Here is a 21,797-nt window from a genome sequence, read left to right on the forward strand (position 1 = left end):
TTACTCACCGCACACAGGATGCATTTTTATTTCCTCTCTCTCTCGCTCTCTCTCTCTCTCCCTCTCTGTAGCTAAGTTCTTCACCTATAGAAGCATGAGAGCAAAGTTATCATAAAGATTACAGGCTATCATCATGTGAAACATGATAAAATCAAGCAAAATATTCATGGTAGAAATATTTTCTTTAGGAAGAAATGTATTTTTTCTTATATTTGACTTGAGAGGTCATAATTCTTCTTGGCTTCAAAAGTTCTGTTTAAAAAATATTTTTTTAGTAGTAGTTTTACAAAAAATCAACATTAATAATGGAATTCAAAGTGGGTTTTTGATCTTGAAATATAAATTCAAAGTCTCCCAGCAAAATAAGTGTTTTTAAGTGTATATTTACATTTAAAGAAGCATAATAAACCATATAATTTACAAACCTGATAGGTATTTTGTGTGGATTATCTCAAAGAATTCTCAAACAAAAGTAGGCCTTACTAAGAAACAGAATCTAAATAAATTCACTAATATTTCAGAGTCATTGAGAGGTACAGGTGGCACTGGAATCCTATGGAATGCTTATCCAAACCTCTAATCACTACCAGTGCAAAAATATCTCTTTAATGGTAAAAGAAACTTCACAGTCAACAACAACAAAAACAAATACTACTTCCCTTTTTAAAACAATTAAAGTTATTTTTTTGCTTAAATTCTTTTATTGGTACATATTAGGTATACAATACGTTTACATTCATCATTGGGTGCTTGTACCTGTACATGATGTACCTTGGTTCTTATTTTTTCCCCATTCCCTGTGCTCTCTTCATGCCCTCCAACCTTCCCTATTTACAAAGACTTTGTTTCCATTTTTTCCTTTTCTCATAATTTTCCCTTTCCCTTCTTTCCTTTCCCCTTAACCTCCCACTTCCCCTACTCCTTTGGACCTTTTCTTTCTATTTAAAATTATCAATTATTCATTTTAATCATTTTAATCCTTATTTATACTTTCAGTTTCTCACCATAGAGACATTATTGGTATTTACACATGTGTGTCCTATTTATTTCACTTAAGAGTATGACCAAAGAGATTGAAGAGGATATAAGAAAATGGAAAGACCTCCCTTGTTCCTGGGTAGGAAGAACCAATTTAGTGAAAATGACTATACTTCCAAAACTGCTATACAGATTTAATGCAATGCTGATTGAAATCCCAACAATATATTTATCAGAACTAAAGAAAACAATCCAAAAATTCATTTGGAACCAGAAGAGACCGAGAATAGCAAAAGCAATTCTAGGCAACAGAGACATAGCAGGGGATATCACAATCCTCAACTTGAAACTATACTACAAAGCTACTGTGATAAAAACAGCATGGTACTGGCAAAGATACAGATCCAAGGATCAGTGGAATAGAATATAAGATGCAGAAACAATTCCAGACAAACTCATCGACCTCATCTTTGACAAAGGAGCCAGCCACCCTCATTGGAGGAAAGATAGCCTATTTAATAAATGATGTTGGAAAAGCTGGATTTCAACCTGCCAAAGATTAAAACTAGACCCATATCTATCACCATGCACTAAACTAAGATCGAAGTGGATTAAAGATCTAAATATTAACACAGAAACACTAAAGTTATTTTGGTAAGAAAGAATCATTGGTTAGAAATGCCACAAAATTATTAAATAATTTAAAACAATTTTTCCATCACAAATAATGATTTGAAAGAAAAACAAACCATGCTATATACCTCAGACTTTCTTTTGATCTCCTTGTATATGATCTTCTTTCCCAAATGCCATTTGGACAAGAGTCTAAATTTTAATTTTCTTCTGTCAAAATGTGATCAAGTTAACTAACACAATACAAAGTATAGTGTTCTTATAATGTGTTAATAATCTTCAGATATGTACAAATTAGTCCACTAACAGTAATAAGGTTGTCCTATAGATAACATAATTAATAGGTATTAATCAATGTGTAAGTAAATAGCCAAAATTATAGGGCCCATACATCCTAGGAAAATTGTATCTCCATTAAATTAACCTACCTATTGCTTGTTTTATTTTCTACCTGTGTACACATACCATAAAATTACAAATTAACTGTTGCCCCCCTTGTATAAGGAAATTCTTCAGTAATCCAAGTTGAATTTATAATGATAATCCAGTCAGTATCTGAAAGCATCAAGTAAATGGCATGGAATGCTGGCAAAAATAGCATAGGACCTGTGGTGGACAGTGCTTTAGTTCTATTATTGTGCTTTTCAGAGTAAGTTAGAAACTTAACTATACATTTCGCTTAGCCCGATTTACAATGACCAAGGAATCAGAAAACTGAGAGACTTCTCCAGTTGTCCAGTAAGCAGTGGTGCACTATGGTTAAAACATTATTGGTTATCTGTCTCTTTTCTTTTTTTTTCTTGTTTGTCTGTCTCTTTTAAATTAGTTTGTAGTACTCCATGATCTCTAAGGGCTCTGAAACTCCTAAAATTTATGACTGACTTTCCATTTGCATTCATTTATCATAAAAACATCTCCCAAATAAAGTTAAAAGTTGGCACTTTAAAAGGTTCTAATTACTTGTGTTTCTCTTCAGATCATATAAATCTTTCACCTTTTAAAATGTTCTAATTGTTTTTATTTTTAGGATATAATTTTTAAAAATATCATAAAGAAAATCTTACATAATTCATCAAATGCTAGAAATAAGATTTTTATATTTAAAGACTATTGATCAGCTAAATGATTCAATAATAAAAATCAATACATTTTAAATGAGTTCCTCCACTTAAACCATTAAGGTGAATAGTCATCCAAACATGAGTCAATATAGTTACTCTCATTTGGGGGTCAAATCGGCTTCAGTATTACAGAAATAGGATTAAAGGTGGTTTAAAATGCTTCAGATATTTTTTTAAAAAGCACATTGAGCCATTTTACAAAAAGAAATTAAAAGTCAAGGTGACTAGTTACCTATAGGGGCATAGAGTACCATCTGACTAAACATTTTCAGCCTGGTCATCATTTTCCCTAAGAAACACTGAAACATAAAGTGGGAGAATTATTCCAAATTGCAAGTCTTATTTACAAATGTAGCTTGCTTTTGTATTACTCTGCTGAGCAATATTATAATTCAATCCACTCATTTCAGCAAGTAGGCACAACACAAAATATCTACTCATATGTGCACTTTCTCAGCCACTCATTCTCTCACACGCTTCCTCACTCCCGGTACTGCTTTGCAGAGTCTGGTTTACACTGCAATTTCTGCAGTCTTAAATCTCATGCACCCACTGCCCCCAGGTGTCTGCAGATGTCTGTGTACAAGAAGTTCATTGACAGTTTGTTGCAACAAAGTAATCTCTCTGGCAGTAGAAATCAGCTGCAAAAGCACTGCAGGCAAAAGTAATGTTCCAGGAAAATTATGTTTCATATACTGTGAACTTATAATTATTTATTATCATTAAAGGAAAAAATTAATTATTCTTCTGTGATATCTTCCCCATGAAATAAATAATTATCAACTTCTAGTTTCTACAGATATCATCAGTATACTAGTGTACTGGCAGGACTGTAGCTGTACTATTAGTCTCATGGACATTTAACTTCTAATGGCTGTGAATGCTTCTTTGTGAATGCAGGCATTGCTCTTTGACTCAGAGCTTCTGGAAGAGTTCCAAGATGCAATCCCAAGTGCTACTGCAGGCTCTCAGTGGATATTAGAAGGTGGTCAGAAACATCATGTATCGCTAAGGCAGAGAGATGCATGTATTCTTCCTTCACAAACATCTATCTCAGCACAGATATAAATAGATGAAATGACAGCTTGTGATTTATCTACTACTTATAAACTTTTAATATCTGGAGACTCAATAACGTCAAATCATTCCACCTATAATTATACTTACAAAAGGAACTACAGACATTTGCAAACATTGAATTATTTTCTTTGAAATATATGGAGAGATACTGCATTTAGGACAAAATTGTACTACTTGACATGGAAGTTTAAATAGATTTTTAGATGTTTAGAAAGAATATATAAAACTTTATTTGTAGTGGTCTTTGGTCATTTCTGAATAATTTCATAAATCATAATGAATTTTCAGTTATTTAGAAAATTAGAGTAATGTCATTTTACTGTGTGTATTGTTTGGGAAAAACCAGAAAACGTCAATAACTTTTTAATTTTATAGTACTCATAATACACTTACCTTTCATTTTCCATTAAAGTGTTATATCAATTGTTTCTGAATGCTGGTTTTAATTGTGACTGGAAGATTACATTAAGTATCAAAAACTCCAGTCTGATTCTTTGGAAAAAATCAATTACACCATCTTTTCTCTATGTGCTAAAATAATTCTAAATTGTACCACTACATTACTTCTAAATGGAATTTTTTTAGATAATGACATCTAGTTTTAACTTTTTGAATATCTTTATTTGAATAGGTGACCGTGTAGTCATTGATCAAATTTCTATAGCAGTGACTACTATAGGAAGTAAGAACCTAAACTAATTTTAGAATGAATCCTGATTTTAACATAAGTGATTCAAATCCAAATTGGTTATTTCTTCACTGGGATATATAATAACCAAATAAAATTGCAGTTTACACTGTAGCATGTCATAGGACAGTAACTGTGAATCAAGTGTCACTGTACAAGCTTCATTAGATTGAAGGGATGTTTTTAATTGCAGTATAAAATACATCAAAAATTGAGCTGGCACAGAGCTGTTTTTCACAGGCTTCTTTTCATGAAGTTAGCATAAAATTATCATTATTTGTTTAAACAGACATAATTAAATTTTAGGATAATTCATATAATTTAATATCTGTAATTTAAAATTAATACATATACAATATTTTATAAGGTACTGTGGAGATCGCATGTTTCTATGAAGAGAACTTTGACAACTACTCTAAGGATGAATTTTCATGAATACAAATATACAGTTGGTGGGATGCCACAGTCAGGATTAGGTTTCAGGATCTCTGAGAACTACTCTATTGCTCTGAACTAGGTGAATTCCTACTTACTGGACTCAACTCTTTACACAATTAATGATCTTTATTTTTATTTTATTTTATTTGGTACCAGGGATTGAACTCGGGTCCTTGCACTTGCGCGGCAGGTGGCAAAACCACTGAGCTAAATCCCTGGCCCTAATGATCTTGTTATGTCTATAGCCTTTGTGTTCATAAAAGATGCATAATATGAAAAATATGTTAATGACACCAACATTCTGACAGATTAATAAAAAACAAAGTTTAATCTAAATAAATTATAATTGTTGTAACTGAGACTGGTTACAAGCTATGATATATCAAATTAATATAAATGAGTGATTTCACTTAAACTGAGACTTATTAAGCTCATGATGGAAATCAGATAATTTAATGCATTCAATAAATGAATTATAATTTATTTTGCCAACTCTAATTGTACAAATACCACTAAGTTTCAAAGTCCAGCTTTTGTATTAAAATGAATAGAATGTGAAAGTTTGTTACTACCTGAAGAAACACCTTTACACCCAAACATATTCTTTATAATTCCTAAGGCAAAATACTCATTTAGTCTTTCTTTTCCAGTTCAACTATCATCCTACTCTGTGATGTGTTGAAAATTACTTTGGAGAGTACTTTACCATGCATAAGAAGGCACTTATCTTCTAATAAAATTCTATTGAATTAAAATAATCTACCTCTCTTTATAGGAGTATAATGAGAGTGTAATAAGGATTTTAGAAATGCCTGTAAAATAACTTGAAATTAAAAAAAAAAGTAGAGGTTCTCAACTTCATTCAATTTGAAAGAATTCAGTAGAGACTTTCCACAGAATGCAACTCAGGCCCCTTTCCAAACATGAATCCTAACTGTTCTTATTTACTGAGGGTGCTGTACTCATCATTGTTAATTATAAATGCATCTGTTTATATTGGCTAAATTTTCAAGGCATCCCAGAAATTGCATATTGCAATTTCAGGTTTCTAGGAATTTATACTCTAGACATGTCCTGTCCAGTACGGTAGCTAGAAGCCACATATAACTATTTAAATTTAGAAAATTCAACTCAAATAACATTAAATTTGTAGTTCCTCCACGACACCACCTACATTTCAATCACTGAATAGCCATATGTCCCTGATGGCTATCATATTAAATAGCACAAATAAAAATTATTTCCATCATTATATAATGTTCTATTGATCAGCCTTTGTAGAGGGTTGGCATGAATATGATACAACAAATGTTATTTGAAAACACCATTAATGAAATTGTGTTTTATATATTGTATCTCACTTATTTTGAGCAAGGAATAACGATGCTTTGTCAGAGTCAAAATATCTCTAGTATCATTCAAATTTCCTGATGAATCAACATTTTTATCTCAAGTATAGGAGATAGTGTCTAGCACATATGTACTAAATAAATATCTTATGAATGAATAAATTCACCAAAAGGTCAGCCTTTTTATATATACAAAGAGTTTCCTGGAGTTCATTTTTCTTACCATTTAGTGGATAACAAACAATAAAATTCTTCCCTCAATAAGGAATGAAAATCTACTCTGGAAGAAACTAAACACATTAAGTTAAGCAAAAGACCACTGTGGTGAATCAAGTGATATCCAATGCAAGAAGATATTAAGATGAGTAAGCCTTCAAAGATGAAGATTTCTCTGATGGGGAAGAGCCTGACATGAAATTCTGTGGAACAACAGATAAAAGGAAAGTGCAAAACTCTGTGATGAAAGAGCAGTAAAAAAACAGTTTCAGAGCTAAAGGGAAGGCTGATTGTTTTGAGGGAATAGAGAGATTATGAGTGTGTCCTGATGGACAAATGATTCCAAAGGATGAAGTCAAATACTGTAAATCAATGTAGACATGCTCATCTAAAAAACTGCAAATGTTTCTGATGAATACGTGATTTAGGATGATTATTTTTCTTTTAAAGTAATAGAAAGGACTCCAAAACACAGTCATAATTTAATGGCTGTTTGGATTCGATTTCTAAAAATGACTAAAGTTATGTGAGAACCAAGAATCAATGGGTCCCAAGAAGCTAGTCATAATTCTAATTGATAAATACATAGAAAAGCAAGTCTAAGTATGTAAAGAAGCTTTCTCTTTTCTAGTGGAATGTGAATATTTCAATGTTATCATTAACTAGAGGGCATCAGCTTCAGTTTTAGCAGGGTTTGTATATTTAAAATATGTCACAATTACACACTCAGTCATCTGGATGTAGCTGGCAATAAGAACTACTACTGAATATTTGAAATATTATCAAGTATCTTCTCTACAGACCCATTTACCCATCAGAATTTCAAATAAACCTAATGTTTCTAGAAGACAGCATGGTTATGTTGAGTGAATGTAATGGAAAGTTGATTGTATTGATTTTTATTCTATTATTTGAAGTTGGTGCCAAAATTGAATGTCATATAAGAGAATTATTAAGAGAAATCATTTAACTAATTTACACTCAGATTTAGAAACATATTCAGTATCTATTGATAATATATAATGTATAATAGAGTAAAATTTTAGATAACTGTGATAGAAATTAATCTATAGAAAATCTTCTCATGAGATCTTGATTCATTCTTCCAAATATTATCCTTATTTATCAAATATATTCCTTTTTAAATTTTCATTGTAAATGTGCATAATTTGAAATTTTCAAGGAATAACAACTAGAGTATCTGATAAAAGGTCATACCTCCACTCCACTCAAGAATTTGATTCTCCTTCCAAGAAGTAATCATCAGTACTAGATCTCTCCATCTCCCTCTTCCTTCTTTTTTTTCTCTCTCTCTCTATCTCTCTCTCTCTTGCTCTCCATCTCTCTCCCCTCTCTCTCTCCTTTCCCTCCTATCCACTCTCCTTTCTCGCTCTTTCCCTCCACCTTCCCTTTCTTCTTCACTCTCTTCAGTGTATATATTTGATGCTATATACTCTATTAATGACACCACAGTATTGGTATACAGCCTGTTATTTAATGTAGAAGAATATTCTAAATTATAGATGGCTGTGTACTACTTTTCATCTAATCATTTAAGTTACTGTTAGTAATTTTCAAATGTAAAATCTGTTACAATGATTATCTTTCAATATATTGTTTTGTATGTTTTACACCTGTGAGCACATTTCAGGAAAAGCAACTGTCCAAAAGATACATGCCTTTTAAATTTTAGGAGATATTTCCAATTTTCCTTCCAAAGAGTATATGTTAATATATAAATTACCAAAATCTCTGAGGATGTATACACAAAGAATTGTATGAGGTAAGGAAGAAAACTGTCTAATTTATGCTCATAATTCAGTTATGTCTCTGATGCATATTTGGAGGACAGCAAATAATTAATTAGTTTTACAAGTGATCTCAGTACTCTTATTCACTTTTCCCCACAATTTTGGATTTGAGAGATATTTTTTCATTTTATGGCTGATTGTCATAATGCCAAATATGAGAGACTCTTCAAAGATATGTGCCTTACAGTTTACCCACTGTGTACTGAGGCAATCAGAAAGGATGGCTCATTTCTCTCCTTCAAGAGTAAAACATTAATTTCTTTTTCTAGAGGTATATGGTATATAGAACTTCATTTGAATGACTTAAGACACAAATACCTTTCAACTTAATTTTAAAAGTCTGTCTTTTCCCAAATTGAGAGGCACTGATTTCTTAGTCTTTACTATGACAAATGTAACTTATTAAAACTGGTTTTGGGGAAGTCTGAAATCTAGCATTTAGGATGGCATAATCACAACTTATCAATTAAGTTAATAAAAAACAATGGAAAATCTACTGGATTTAGATTTCAATAAGATTGATTCATACTTATAAAAGTCTCACAATTAGAATTTTCCTCTTTATAATTTTCATTAGGTTACCTCATGAGGGTCTATAATTCTGGACTCAGAGCTTTAATATTTGAGAGGTGTTACACTATGATATATAAATATTACATAAGGAAACACTTGCAGAAATGCATTTAATGTAAAACTCCAAAACATTCAAAAGGCAATAGAACAATATTTCTTTAAAATGATACAAATGCGTTTACAAAAATATATGGTAAATTTCAATAGAAAAGTGTGCTATTTATGCTTTAAATTTAAATTTTAATGTGGAAGTATGAAGTATGGCCAAAATTTGGATTACTTACTGTCAAGTGTGTTTCAATATGCAGTATATATTTGTGATAGTACTAGTTCATGTGTTAATTATAATATCCCTAATATATCTGCAAACATTTGGATAAAGTCTCCCAGCTTTTCATATCCAGCTCAAATTTTGCTTAGTTACCATTAATAACCTTAATTGTGGGAAGATCTAGTTGATAAATTTCTAGTGCCCAAATATGTAAGTATTTATGTTTACTTAAATACTGTATGAGAAAACATGAACACATGTGGCTTAATACACGCCAAAACAGACATGTTTGTTCATGTGAGTGAAAGTCTCGGCTCAAATCTGATCACTAGCATGTGATTCATTTATGTCTTCTCTAGGCACTAGTCAATATTCAAAGCAAAGAGAAATATACAGATTAAAAATTGAAGATTTTCCTCATTTCTATGATATAGTTCCTCCTGTATTCTATTCTAGTATCTTTATGTCACAATATTTTCTCAAAATTCACTTTCCTGCAGAGCAGTTTACAGAGACACCTAGTGGTAAATAGTGAACCATCCTTAATACCGAAATAATGCTAGACAATTTTCATCATTCATTTATTTGAACCAGAAGAAGCAATCTAGAATGCTAGTATAGTATAAATGTTTCTAACAAACCTACAAGCTAAATTAATCCGAAAAATATTCAATACTCTTTGTTTTGTTTTTAAATTAAGGCAGTAAATATTAAAATAGAAATATAATAAAATGTTGGAATCCAAAATAAACTAAATTTTGTTATTAAAAGAAATTGGGAAGATTTAGGGAAAAGTAATAAGATAATGAAATATAATAGCTACTTGGTGAAGTGTAATAATTTATTCAGACCTCTATAACTTTTCAAGACTTCTTTAAAGTTAATAAATATTAAAAACTTTCCAGTGGGACTCAACATTGATATTTTGAAGGAATTATTGTTGGTTAATGTGTAATTTCAAACTGTATATTATACTTTAATTTAAAAAAGATAAAACCAATTTATTCTTGAAATTATTTTTCTTAGCATTTATATCTTATAAAAAGATAAATACAAATAGAGTAACAATTGTTTGATGGGTAAAATTTAAGCTCTTTCTGTATATCGTACCTGTAGCCTGCAGCTGTTTCTAAATTTAATGGGAATTTCTATTATAAGATTTTATTTTTATTATCTGACATCACAGATTACTTCTTTCCATCTCCATTTAACAAAACTACAGCTTACACAGAACAGAGTTGTTTCCAAAAAATTTTTTTTAAAAACCCTATGGCTTAACTTGATATTTACACAACAGATGCAGACGATAATTTTCAAAATGTTACAAAACCTCAGGAGACTTCAATATCTATCTCCTCTAGAAAACTCTTAATTGAACATATACAGATGATGTGGAAAGATGTGATATATATCATATATATGAACATATATAGAAACACATACATCACATAAATGGATTTATCTATACACACAGTATCTCTGAATAGCTATTAATTGTTATGGGTAATCAGAATACAACCACAATATTATCCCAAATATTACTAAGAATCAGACAATATCAGTTATACTTAAGGCCTAATTGATTCCAAAGTAAGATAGACCAAAATCCCTCCACAAAGTAAACTACCTACTTGTGGCAGGGACAGGCACTGTGCACTCTGGCTGCCTTGGTCACTTATTATGACAAAGGTTTCTTCTGTACTCGGGATGGACTGCAGGCCTGATATTCCAAACACAGAAATGTGAAGGCCTCCTTTTGGGGAGGAACATGTCTGGTTTCATGGAAAGATCGAGGAATACTTACTGTAGAGACGAAGCTAGTGAAGTTTAGCAGGTGACTCTTGAAGAAACTCGCTTTCTATTGAGACTGCCTCTATTTAGGGCTTTTCCAGCTTCTAGTTCATTCCCAGTGCATTCACAAACCATTTTTTTTCTGAAAGTCGTTCACATTCCCTTGAACTGCCCAAACATAGTTATAAAAACGTAACTCTTAAAAATAAAAGTAGCTCCCTCTTTACAGCTAGAACGAACCACTCCCTCTTCCAGGGTCCTCTACAGTGTTGTGGGAGACGGCAGCAAGGGCTCTCCCACTCTAAATGGAAGAGGGAGCAAGCAGCAAGCGGGCAGCACTGGGCTGGAATCATCTGCCCCTGACCCCCACCACCAAGCCTAGCACTGTCGGGGTTATCTCCACTCCTCCCTTCTCCAATACGAGAACTGCACACTCCCACGCTCGCGTTACGCACATGGTCCCAGACTCCTCTGTCTCCCAAGGATGTGACATTCGAGGGGGGCTCCGGCTGAGCCTCTGGAGCCCAGCGCGGCTCGCGCTCTTGGCTGCCACCTATCGGCCGCCGCGTGCCTGCTTCGCCCCGGGCCCATCATGTCTGCGGCAGCGTGGCTCGCACCAGCAGCGCGACAATAAACAAGTGCACCGGACTGGCCCAGCGCCGGCCACGAAGCAGAGGTCTCAGAGACCCGGACGATGCTTTTCGTGCTGCCACCTCCTCATCGCCCAGGAGAGAAGACGCGACTTTCTCTGAGTTTTTTTGAGCCTCCGGGCTGCCAGGACGCGCCACAGGCGTAGAGCAGCGCTACTCCAGCCCCTCAGACCCCCGAAGGAGGTCGGAGATACAGAGCTCCGAATAATGACGATCGAGCGCCGCATCTGGGGAAGGGAGAGAGGAACAAACCCTGCAGACGCCGAGAGCGACGAAACGGCCAAGAGGATGCGGGAACCGTGCAAATACTAATTAGGGGCCGCGGTGGCGGCGGGCTAGGCTGGGGACAGCGGCGGCGGGAGCCCAGCGCGGTGGTCGCCGCGCGGGAGGCGGAGGACCGCGTAGGAGTCGCAGCCTCCGCCGCCGCCGCTGGAGGAGCCCAGGGGCCAGTGCCACCTTCTCTCGCCCCCACACTACCATGTACAGTGTGCGCTGCAAGAAGAAGCCCTGCGATGCGTGCTCAGCCTCGCGCCCCGCTCCCTCCGGCAGCTCCCCGGGCGCTCGCCGCTGAGCTGGGGGCAATGTGGTGAAGACTGAGCGGAGCCCAGAGCGGGGGAGGGGCGCGCAGGCCAGCGCGAACCCAGGCCGGAGGGTGCCGGGCGCCCGAACAGGCTGGAGGGGGCGGCGGCCACCGCGGGGTCGGTGAAAGTTGCCCCCTCTGCAGATGGGAACTGTAAGTACCCGCCCGGGGGTGCGCCAGGGGGGCTCCCGGGACCCCGCGATAGCGCCGCCGTGGCGCGGGGTGGGAGCGAGTGTGCGAGGCGGCGTGCGTGTGAGTGGCCCGAGCGCTCGGCAGGGCTGCCCGTCACGTTGGCGGGGCCGCGGGGCCGGGCAGCCTCTCCGCGTCCCCCTCCTCCCGCCCCGCCCCTACTGCGCGGCGCCTCTCCGGCCGGCCCCGCACCCCTCCCCCGCGCCTCCCATCCCTCGGCTCGCGGTCTCCCCCGCGCCCCCACCCGCGGCCCGCGCTGACGACCGCGGAGCGCGCTGGGGAGAGCCGTTCGGGGAGCCCCGGAACCCGCGGTCACCACCGCGGCGGCGGCTCGGGGCTGCCGGAGTCCGGGCGCCTCTTTGCTCCAGAGGCTCAGCCCCGCAGTGCCCGCCGCCTTCTTCTTCTGCCTGGGCTTCAGAAACCAGGCGCACACCCCAAAGAGGCATTTTTTTTTTTTTCAAGGGTGACTAGGATGAGTGGGCCGAAGATGTGAGACGGGGTAAGTCTGTCGTTTACTTTTGCAACAGAGGCTCGTGTGTGCGCGCGTGTGAGTGTGTGTGTGTGAGTGTGTGTGTGTGTGTGTGTGTGTAGCAGGTTGGCTTGCTTTCCCTCTCCTCCCTCCCCTTCTCCCTTTACCCTTCCTTCGCTTCGGGGCGGGTTGGGGGAGGGGAGCCTCGCGCCCTGGAACTCCGGGGGCTGCGCCTGTGCGACCGCTCGGCAGCTGTGCCCGGAGCCCGGGCAGGCCTGGGTGCTGGGCTCCAGCGCGAGAGGCTCCGTGCTGCTTAATGCAGGGAGGTGCCAGGCAGCCATCCAGGGTCTCGATTCTTTTTTTCTTTAAGGGGTGGTATAAAATCCTCCCGCCCCCACCCTCCAAAAATATTTAATCTGAAGATGTGCCGCGCACCCGCGAATTTACATCGGTGGTGCGTTTTCCAGTCAGAATGTCAGCCTTCCCGGGCTCATTCAACTTTATTTGCTCAAATTTTCGGTCTCCTTTGATGGCCAGAAGGAGGGGAGAGGGAGTGGAGCGAGAGGAAGCTCTTCAACCCTTGCTAACCAGAAGTGAATTAAAGTTGTAAACGCTCGAGTTTAATCCGGGCTGGACACAATTTGCAATGGGCTCTCAGCTGGGGAAGGAGGTGAATGGGGGCGGGGAAGCACCAGGAGGGAGGGGGAGGGGACCCAGCCCAGCCAAATGGATGTGCACATTTGATCCAGCGGAGATCCGAAATTTCAAGGTAAACGTTTTGCTTTCCTAGGGGGTGTTTGAAGCCGGGAGTCTTCGACCGTGGTGATGGGAGGTCGGGAGATACTAGCAAGGTTTATGCACTGTGTTCCGATTCGTCTCGACACGTCTGGGTGGCCAAACGTGAACGACTCGCAGGCACACTTGCACATGTGCGTGTGAATGCAGGCGCTTTTTATACCGCGGGCTGGAGTCCACTTGGATCGAGAGCAAGGTCTCCAGGCTAGAACCTGTGTCTGAGAAACGTCCTAGCTTTAGTTCTGGGTTGCGGTTTGACACCCGACTTTGCTGGTGAGGGAAAACCAAGGCTGACTGGAGAAAAAGCATTGGTTCCCAGAGCCCAGCATTTATCACCTCTCCCTTCCTGCTGCCCCGCTAACCAAGGCAACAAGCACTCACACACTCGCTCCCTTTATGCCCTTCCTTTAAGAGTGCTGTTTTCGACCAGAAGTAGGAAGTCCGAAGAAGCCTTCCAGGCAACAAAAAGAGAGAGAGCGAAGGGGGAGGGGGGAATGATTCACTGGGAAGATGAAATTCGGGTATTAAAACACTGACCTATGTCACTTGCTGTTCTCCCTTCCACCTTTCTATTTCTTCTCAATCACCCCAGGACCCCTTTCCTGGGGGGGGGGGATGGGGGGAGGCATTGACAATTAAATGTAATAAGCAACTCCAAAGATGGAGATGTTGGCTGGCGAGGTGGTACATCATTCCAAATCTTGCTAATTCAGTAGGGTTAGTTTTGCATACCGTGGCAAACAGACGCGGAGCCCGAGGTAAGGGAGGCTTTGGCGCTGGTCCTTGGTTACTTTTAGTTGATTCCGGGTGAGCGGTAGGAATGCCTTCTTTAAACTCAAGGTATTCAGAGGCGTTTGGAGATTGCGGCTGCCTGCCCTGAGTTCTTGTAATCCATCGTGCAGAACTATTTCAGTGGTTAGAGATGCGGTTTGGTGCCGTCGCTGACCTGATCAATGAGGAGAAGTGGTGGCAGGGCGCTCTCGGGGAAGCGCTGCTAAGTGGCACCGTGCATGCAATTAGGACGCTGATGTGCTTAATGGCGTGGTAGTGAGGTCCACCATCAAAGCCAACTCGCGCTCCTTTCTCTCCTTACTCAGCGCTCTGGAGGACAATTGGTGTTGGAAATTTAAGAGCTAGTCCTGACTCATTTTGATGGATTATCTTGCATCGTTTTTGCCTCTGGAAAGTATTCTTTTAGTTTCCCATCCTGGCATTTCTTTCAATGGTTTAAAATAGCCCAAGTATTGGGGCTCCTTGCTTTCTGGGGAAAAGGGAGCCCTTCATGGTGAACTGTTGCTAAAGTGAAGTGATTCTGAAAGAAAGGGGGGAGGTTGGATGTAGGTGAGGAGGGGAACCTTGTAAAATGATGTTTCTTTTCTCTTAAATTAGAAGCGTAAAACTGAACTGACAGCCATTTTATGTATATTTATGGACTGGTTTTGTAAAGGGGGGAGCAGAGTAGAAAACTAAAAAGAGGTTTTATCTGCCCTCATCTTGTGAAGAGCAGCACATTGATGGCATGCTCATTAGAAAATGAAATGAACCTTTAGATCAAAATGAATATCAAATTTTAATAAAGTCTGGAAACTGTCTGATGTTCCACTGGGGTGGGGGTGGGGATTGCCATTCATATCCCCTCCTAGATTTCAGAGAAAGTATGCAGGAAGAGACAGAGTTTCTGATTAATCCCTTAAATGTTGTCATATTCTGTTGTCTCCTTGTTTCCTCTCTCCCTTGCAGGAGGTAAAATGCACCCTTGCTGTATCCCAGTAACTTTGGAACAGGACCTTCACAGAAAAATGCATAGCTGGATGCTGCAGACTCTAGCGTTTGCTGTGACATCTCTCGTCCTCTCATGTGCAGAAACCATCGATTATTATGGGGAAATCTGTGACAATGCATGTCCTTGTGAGGAAAAGGATGGCATTTTAACTGTGAGCTGTGAAAACCGGGGGATTATTAGTCTTTCTGAAATTAGCCCTCCCCGGTTCCCAAGCTATCACCTCTTGTTGTCTGGAAATCTTTTGAACCGTCTCTATCCTAATGAATTTGTCAATTACACTGGGGCTTCAATTTTGCATCTGGGTAGCAATGTTATCCAAGACATTGAGACTGGGGCTTTCCATGGGCTGCAGGGTCTGAGGAGATTGCATCTGAACAACAATAAACTGGAACTTCTGAGAGATGATACCTTCCTTGGGTTGGAGAACCTGGAATATCTACAGGTCGATTACAATTACATCAGTGTCATTGAACCCAATGCTTTTGGGAAACTGCATTTGTTGCAAGTGCTTATCCTCAATGACAATCTGTTGTCAAGTTTACCCAACAATCTTTTCCGTTTTGTGCCCTTAACGCACTTGGACCTTCGGGGGAACCGGCTGAAACTTCTTCCCTACCTGGGGCTGTTGCAGCACATGGATAAAGTTGTGGAGTTACAGCTAGAGGAAAACCCCTGGAATTGCTCTTGTGAGCTGATCTCTCTCAAAGATTGGTTGGACAGCATCTCTTACTCGGCCCTGGTGGGGGATGTGGTTTGTGAGACCCCCTTCCGCTTACATGGCAGGGACTTGGATGAGATATCCAAGCAGGAACTTTGCCCTAGAAAACTTATTTCAGACTACGAGATGAGGCCACAGACACCTCTGAGCACCACGGGGTATTTACACACCACCCCGGCCTCAGTGAATTCCGTGGCCACTTCTTCCTCTGCTGTTTACAAACCCCCCTTGAAGCCCCCCAAGGGAACCCGCCAACCCAACAAGCCCAGAGTGCGCCCCACCTCTAGGCAGCCCTCTAAGGACTTGGGCTACAGTAACTATGGCCCCAGCATTGCCTACCAGACCAAATCCCCGGTGCCTTTGGAGTGTCCCACCGCATGCACTTGCAACCTGCAGATCTCTGATCTGGGTCTCAATGTCAACTGCCAGGAGCGCAAGATTGAAAGCATAGCTGAGCTGCAGCCCAAGCCCTACAATCCCAAGAAAATGTATCTGACGGAGAACTACATTGCTGTCGTTCGCAGGACAGACTTCCTGGAGGCCACTGGGCTGGACCTTCTGCACCTGGGTAACAACCGCATTTCTATGATCCAGGACCGCGCCTTCGGGGATCTCAGCAACTTGAGACGCCTCTACCTAAATGGCAACAGGATTGAGAGGCTTAGCCCAGAGTTATTCTACGGCTTGCAGAGCCTGCAGTATCTCTTCCTGCAATACAATCTCATAGGCGAGATCCAGGCTGGGACTTTTGATCCAGTCCCAAACCTCCAGCTGCTCTTCCTGAATAACAACCTCTTGCAGTCCATGCCCTCTGGAGTCTTCTCTGGCCTGACCCTCCTCAGGCTGAACCTGAGGAGTAACCACTTCAGCTCCTTGCCAGTGAGTGGAGTTTTGGACCAGCTAACTTCACTCATTCAAATCGATTTACATGACAACCCTTGGGATTGTACCTGCGAGGTGGTGGGCATGAAGCTGTGGGTGGAGCAGCTCAAAGTGGGGGTCCTAGTAGACGAGGTGATCTGTAAGGCACCCAAGAAATTCGCCGAGACTGACATGCGATCCATTAAGTCAGAGTCGCTGTGCCCAGACTATTCAGATGTGGTGGTTTCAACACCCACGCCCTCCTCCATCCAAGTCCCCTCCAGAACCAGCGCCGTGACCCCTGCCGTCCGGCTGAACAGCACCAGCACTGGGGCCCCCGCGGGCTTGGGCGCAGGCGGAGGGGTTTCTTCTGTACCCTTGTCTGTGTTGATTCTCAGCTTGCTCCTGGTCTTCATAATGTCAGTCTTCGTGGCCGCTGGGCTCTTTGTACTGGTCATGAAGCGCAGGAAGAAGAACCAGAGCGACCACACCAGCACCAACAACTCCGACGTGAGCTCCTTCAACATGCAGTACAGCGTGTACAGCGGCGGCGGCGGCGGGGGCGCGGGCGGCCACCCCCACGCGCGCGTGCACCACCGCGGGCCCGCGCTGCCCAAGGTGAAGACGCCCGCGGGCCACGTGTACGAGTACATCCCTCATCCTCTGGGCCACATGTGCAAAAACCCCATCTACCGGTCCCGGGAAGGAAACTCCGTGGAGGATTACAAAGACCTGCACGAGCTCAAGGTCACCTACAGCAGCAACCACCACCTGCAGCAGCAGCCGCCGCCGCCGCCGCCGCCGCCGCCCCAACCGCAGCCCCCGCCGCAGCTGCAGCTGCAGCCCGCGGAGGAGGAGAGGCGGGAAAGCCACCACTTGCGGAGCCCCGCCTACAGCGTCAGCACCATCGAGCCCCGGGAGGACCTTCTGTCACCGGTGCAGGACGCCGACCGCTTTTACAGGGGCATTTTAGAACCAGACAAACTCTGCTCCACCACCCCCGCCGGCAGTAGCCTCCCCGAATACCCCAAATTTCCGTGCAGCCCCGCTGCTTACACCTTCTCCCCTAACTATGACCTGAGACGCCCCCATCAGTATTTGCACCCGGGGGCTGGGGACAGTAGGCTGCGGGAACCGGTGCTCTACAGCCCCCCGAGTGCTGTCTTTGTAGAACCCAACCGGAACGAGTATCTGGAGTTAAAAGCAAAACTAAACGTTGAGCCGGACTACCTCGAAGTGCTGGAAAAACAGACCACATTTAGCCAGTTCTAAAAGCAAAGAAACTCCCTTGGAGCTTTTGCGTTTAAAACAAACAAGCGAGCAGACACACGCGGTGAACACATTCGATTGTGTCATTTCAACGTTTAGGGTGAAGTGCCTTGGCACGGGATTCTCAGCTTCGACGGAAGATACTGAAAGGGTGTGCAATTTCCTTTTAATTTTCCACGGGGGAAACATTTATGTAAACTGGGCACATCACTTTCTCTTCTTGTGTGTGGGGGGGTGGGGTGGGGGTGGGGGAGAAGGGCTTTACAGAGGGAGATTTGCTGAGAGGGTGACTTGTTAAAGGTCGCAGTCATTTTTGTAGTGGTTGGAAGTGCTATGAATGGTGGAAAATGTCAACTCACAGATTCTACTCTTCTTCTTGTCCCCCTCCCCCTTTCTCCCTCTGTAAGCCAGGGGTGGGTCTAAATGGCTTTGGTGGAGAGGTTAGCACATCCCAATCTAAATAGGAAGTTTGGTGTCTCTCCCTCCTCCCTTCCTTCCCACCTTCCTTATTCCTTTCCTTTGTTTCTAAAGGATGTGTTTGTATGCATTCTGGACGTTTGAATTAAAAACAAAAATATTGTGATCCAGAAAAGGATCACTAGAGATGTGGACAAATCATTAAAATTACAGAGCTATATGATCCATAATTGATTAGTCAAAATAACTTATTGATGAAATATACAAATATTTTATTGTAGCACCTATTTTTATATGCACATTTAGCATTCCTCTTTCCTTCACTATTTAGCCTATGATTTTCGCAGAGGTGTCACATTGTATCAGGAGCTGCGTTTCCAAAACTGAAGTGATTATCCAGAAGGCATTTTAGATCATTAAAAATATGGAGCACTTAATGGCAAAATCTTTAAAAGCCAATGCAACCCACTCAGTTGAACCTGTATTTTTCTATACTGATTGTATCCCACTGTATAAAAGAAAAAAAGTTAGGGTGACTAATTGGGCCATTCAAGAGAATTGTGTGCAAGATTTTGGTTTTATTAGAGAAGATTTAAAAGTATTTTTATTAGTGAACCAAAACTGTGTATTGATTTGACTACTATTGTAGCCGAGTTTCAATTGTTTAGCCAAACCCACTTGCATTTGTACAGATCCACATGTACTGGCACCTCAGAAGACCAAAAGACAGCCTGTTACAAGTCTTATACAACAATGTCTTTATCCCTCTGGGCAGCGAGCAATGATGATAATGACAAACAGGATCTCTGTATGATGGGGCTACTGTTGTTACAGTCTCATATGTATCCCAGCACATGTAATTTTTTAAATAGTTTCTGAATAAACACTTGATAACTATGTCAAATATGAGGGATTGAAGTAATGATTACTCGAGGTGCACAAGACTTAGCTATGTGTGATTGGTGGAACCTTCATAATTAACAATTTAAAATATACTACATAAACTTTATTCCTAATAGAAAAAGTTTTCCTGTTAATTATAATAATTTCAAAATATACATATGTATAATTAATGTTTTTCTTGGTTCAGGGAAGTATGTTTTTCTGCTGCCATTTAATGTGCTTATTTATGATATTTCACTTGATTACATTATTTCCTTACTGAAGTATTCATCTAATACAAGGAGCATGGTAAGTAATGTACTCCATATTCACTTTCTCTCAATATTGTGTATTTTGTCATGTTAGTATTATTCAATTTAATTTTTTTAATAGTTTCCATATTTTAAACTACACAAACCTAACGTCAGCATTATGATGGATACTTCACCTAAAGTTGACCTGTGTCCTAAATATTGAAAATGTAAGTGAGTATAAGCTGTTCACCTCCAAATAAGTTTTGCCAGTGAATTTAGGTTAATTTTTAAGGGTAGAAAATGTTTACATTAATCTGAAATGTAAAGAGTCACCTGCTTCATTTCTTTTGGTGGATATCCCCACAGTCTCACCTGGAATATGCACAATATCAAGGGCTGTTCATGAACTTCGTGTTTAAGAAACAATTGTCATGGCATTCTGCCACATAGAGGCAGCATTCACCCATGAGTAAATTGACAGTAGCTACTTGAATTCAGATTGAACTGGTGGTAGCAGTTCCCCTAAAGAATTTTTTAAAAAATGTAATGGTATGTCGAACAAGTGCAGTAAACTATTCATATTCTTCACATTTTCTGTCAATTTTATTTTCAAAGGAGAAAGAAAGAAGCTTAATAAATCCTATGATTTTATCATGAGAATAAAATGAATCTCTTGCTCTTCATCTACCTCCTCTATATTAGCTCCAGGATTAGAAAAGGAAAAAAAAAAACAACTAAATACTAGAATCTGACTTTGCATTTGGGATTGTTATTAATTTTTCTTTACATTGTTAGTTATGATTTTTTTTGGAAAATGTTTACCACTTAATGTTATTATATAAAGATATAACAGTATTTTATAAAGTCCAAAATATTAATTCAAAGTTGAATCCTCCATGTAACTAAGCTTTATTTCTTAACACATAAGATAAAAAGGTAAGAATTACTCAAAATTAAAGACATATTTCTAGACAGTACAAATAATATCCAAAGAAACTTTGTCAATGTATTTTTTGAAGATTTACAAAATGTTCCATATTTTTGAATCAGTACTATTTCTTATAATCTTGCCATATAATCTGTCCCATATAAGCTGTCCCGTTTCTATCTTTACTGTTTCTTTATGTCCAACTCTTTTGAAGATGGAAAATAACATTTTATAATTTATTAACAAAAGTTATTTTTAATTTTTAAATTTACCAACTATATTAAAAAGGTAACTGTAAACCCATCCTGGTTCTAGTAAACTTGAAAAATTTCTGTCACATCATAATCTGAAACTGTATAGAATGAAAAACTGAATTATTCTCTCCTCATAAATAGTTTCCTTCCAATACATTCACATACACAGTAGAATCTTGTTTGTGTGCTTATGCATACCTGGTTTTTGATTGTTTAGGTTGTTAATTGAATAAATAATCAGACTGAGCATGTCAGTAGTATATGATTGCATTAAAGAAACCTGCAAATTCAAGCATCAATTACAATGGAGGTGCAAACTAAAGGTAACCTTTGTGCTGTTTTCTTTGTTGCATAATCTCATTTAAATATACTTCCGGGTATTACAAAATATTTTCATTTCAGTATGGCTATAGTGTGAATGTTTAAATTATCTTAGATATATTAAATATATTCCATACTTTAGATTTAGCCAATTTGTATGCCTATATACAAAATTATTTGAACTATTTTATCAATTCAAATTATACGTTATGTACCATACTTGAACACATTTTTTTGTTTAGGACAAATTATCACCTTCACAAATGTAAAGTAGAAAATTTTGGTAAGTGTCTTCACTGCTCTTCTATCTCAGCATGAAAATCAAACTATTGTGTGAAAACATCTAAACATAATATGAAAAAGGATGTCAAATCTGTGTCTTTAGATTCTTATCTTATACATTAATGCTATTCTTGCTACTAGGTTGCATATTGGGAAAATTATTCCAGTTAACGTGGTTAATTTTCTTTTACTATGC

General features: G+C 39.7%; 1 protein-coding gene across 6 annotated transcripts; it reads left to right on the forward strand.

The window, feature by feature from the left end:
- The first annotated feature begins 11,542 nt into the window (after positions 1–11,542).
- On the forward strand, positions 11,543–19,586 carry Slitrk5 (SLIT and NTRK like family member 5). 6 transcript variants are annotated; one of them, XM_004855188.3, is made up of 3 exons: positions 12,179–12,332; positions 12,831–12,867; positions 15,373–19,586. In XM_004855188.3, exon 3 carries the CDS (start codon positions 15,381–15,383, stop codon positions 18,264–18,266), a length of 2,886 nt encoding a protein of 961 aa, XP_004855245.2. In that variant the 5' UTR covers positions 12,179–12,332; positions 12,831–12,867; positions 15,373–15,380; the 3' UTR covers positions 18,267–19,586. The 6 variants fall into 6 exon arrangements, with proteins under 6 accessions (XP_087049114.1, XP_004855245.2, XP_004855246.2 ...); XM_087192988.1 differs by lacking the exons at positions 12,179–12,332; positions 12,831–12,867 and adding an exon at positions 11,543–12,144; XM_004855189.3 differs by lacking the exon at positions 12,831–12,867.
- Positions 19,587–21,797: the final 2,211 nt, after the last annotated feature.

Source organism: Heterocephalus glaber, unplaced genomic scaffold (genome assembly GCF_053883595.1).
Source record: "Heterocephalus glaber isolate CG9 unplaced genomic scaffold, H.glaber_assembly_v1.0 deba00001577, whole genome shotgun sequence".
NCBI lineage: Eukaryota > Metazoa > Chordata > Mammalia > Rodentia > Bathyergidae > Heterocephalus > Heterocephalus glaber.

Coding starts and splice junctions, on each gene's coding strand:
- Slitrk5 (XM_087192988.1), top strand. CDS start 12,078: ATGTACAGTGTGCGCTGCAAGAAGAAGCCCTGCGATGCGTGCTCAGCC. Junction 12,145..15,372: donor CTCGCGCCCCGCTCCCTCCG/GCAGCTCCCCGG, acceptor TCTCCCTTGCAG/GAGGTAAAATGCACCCTTGC.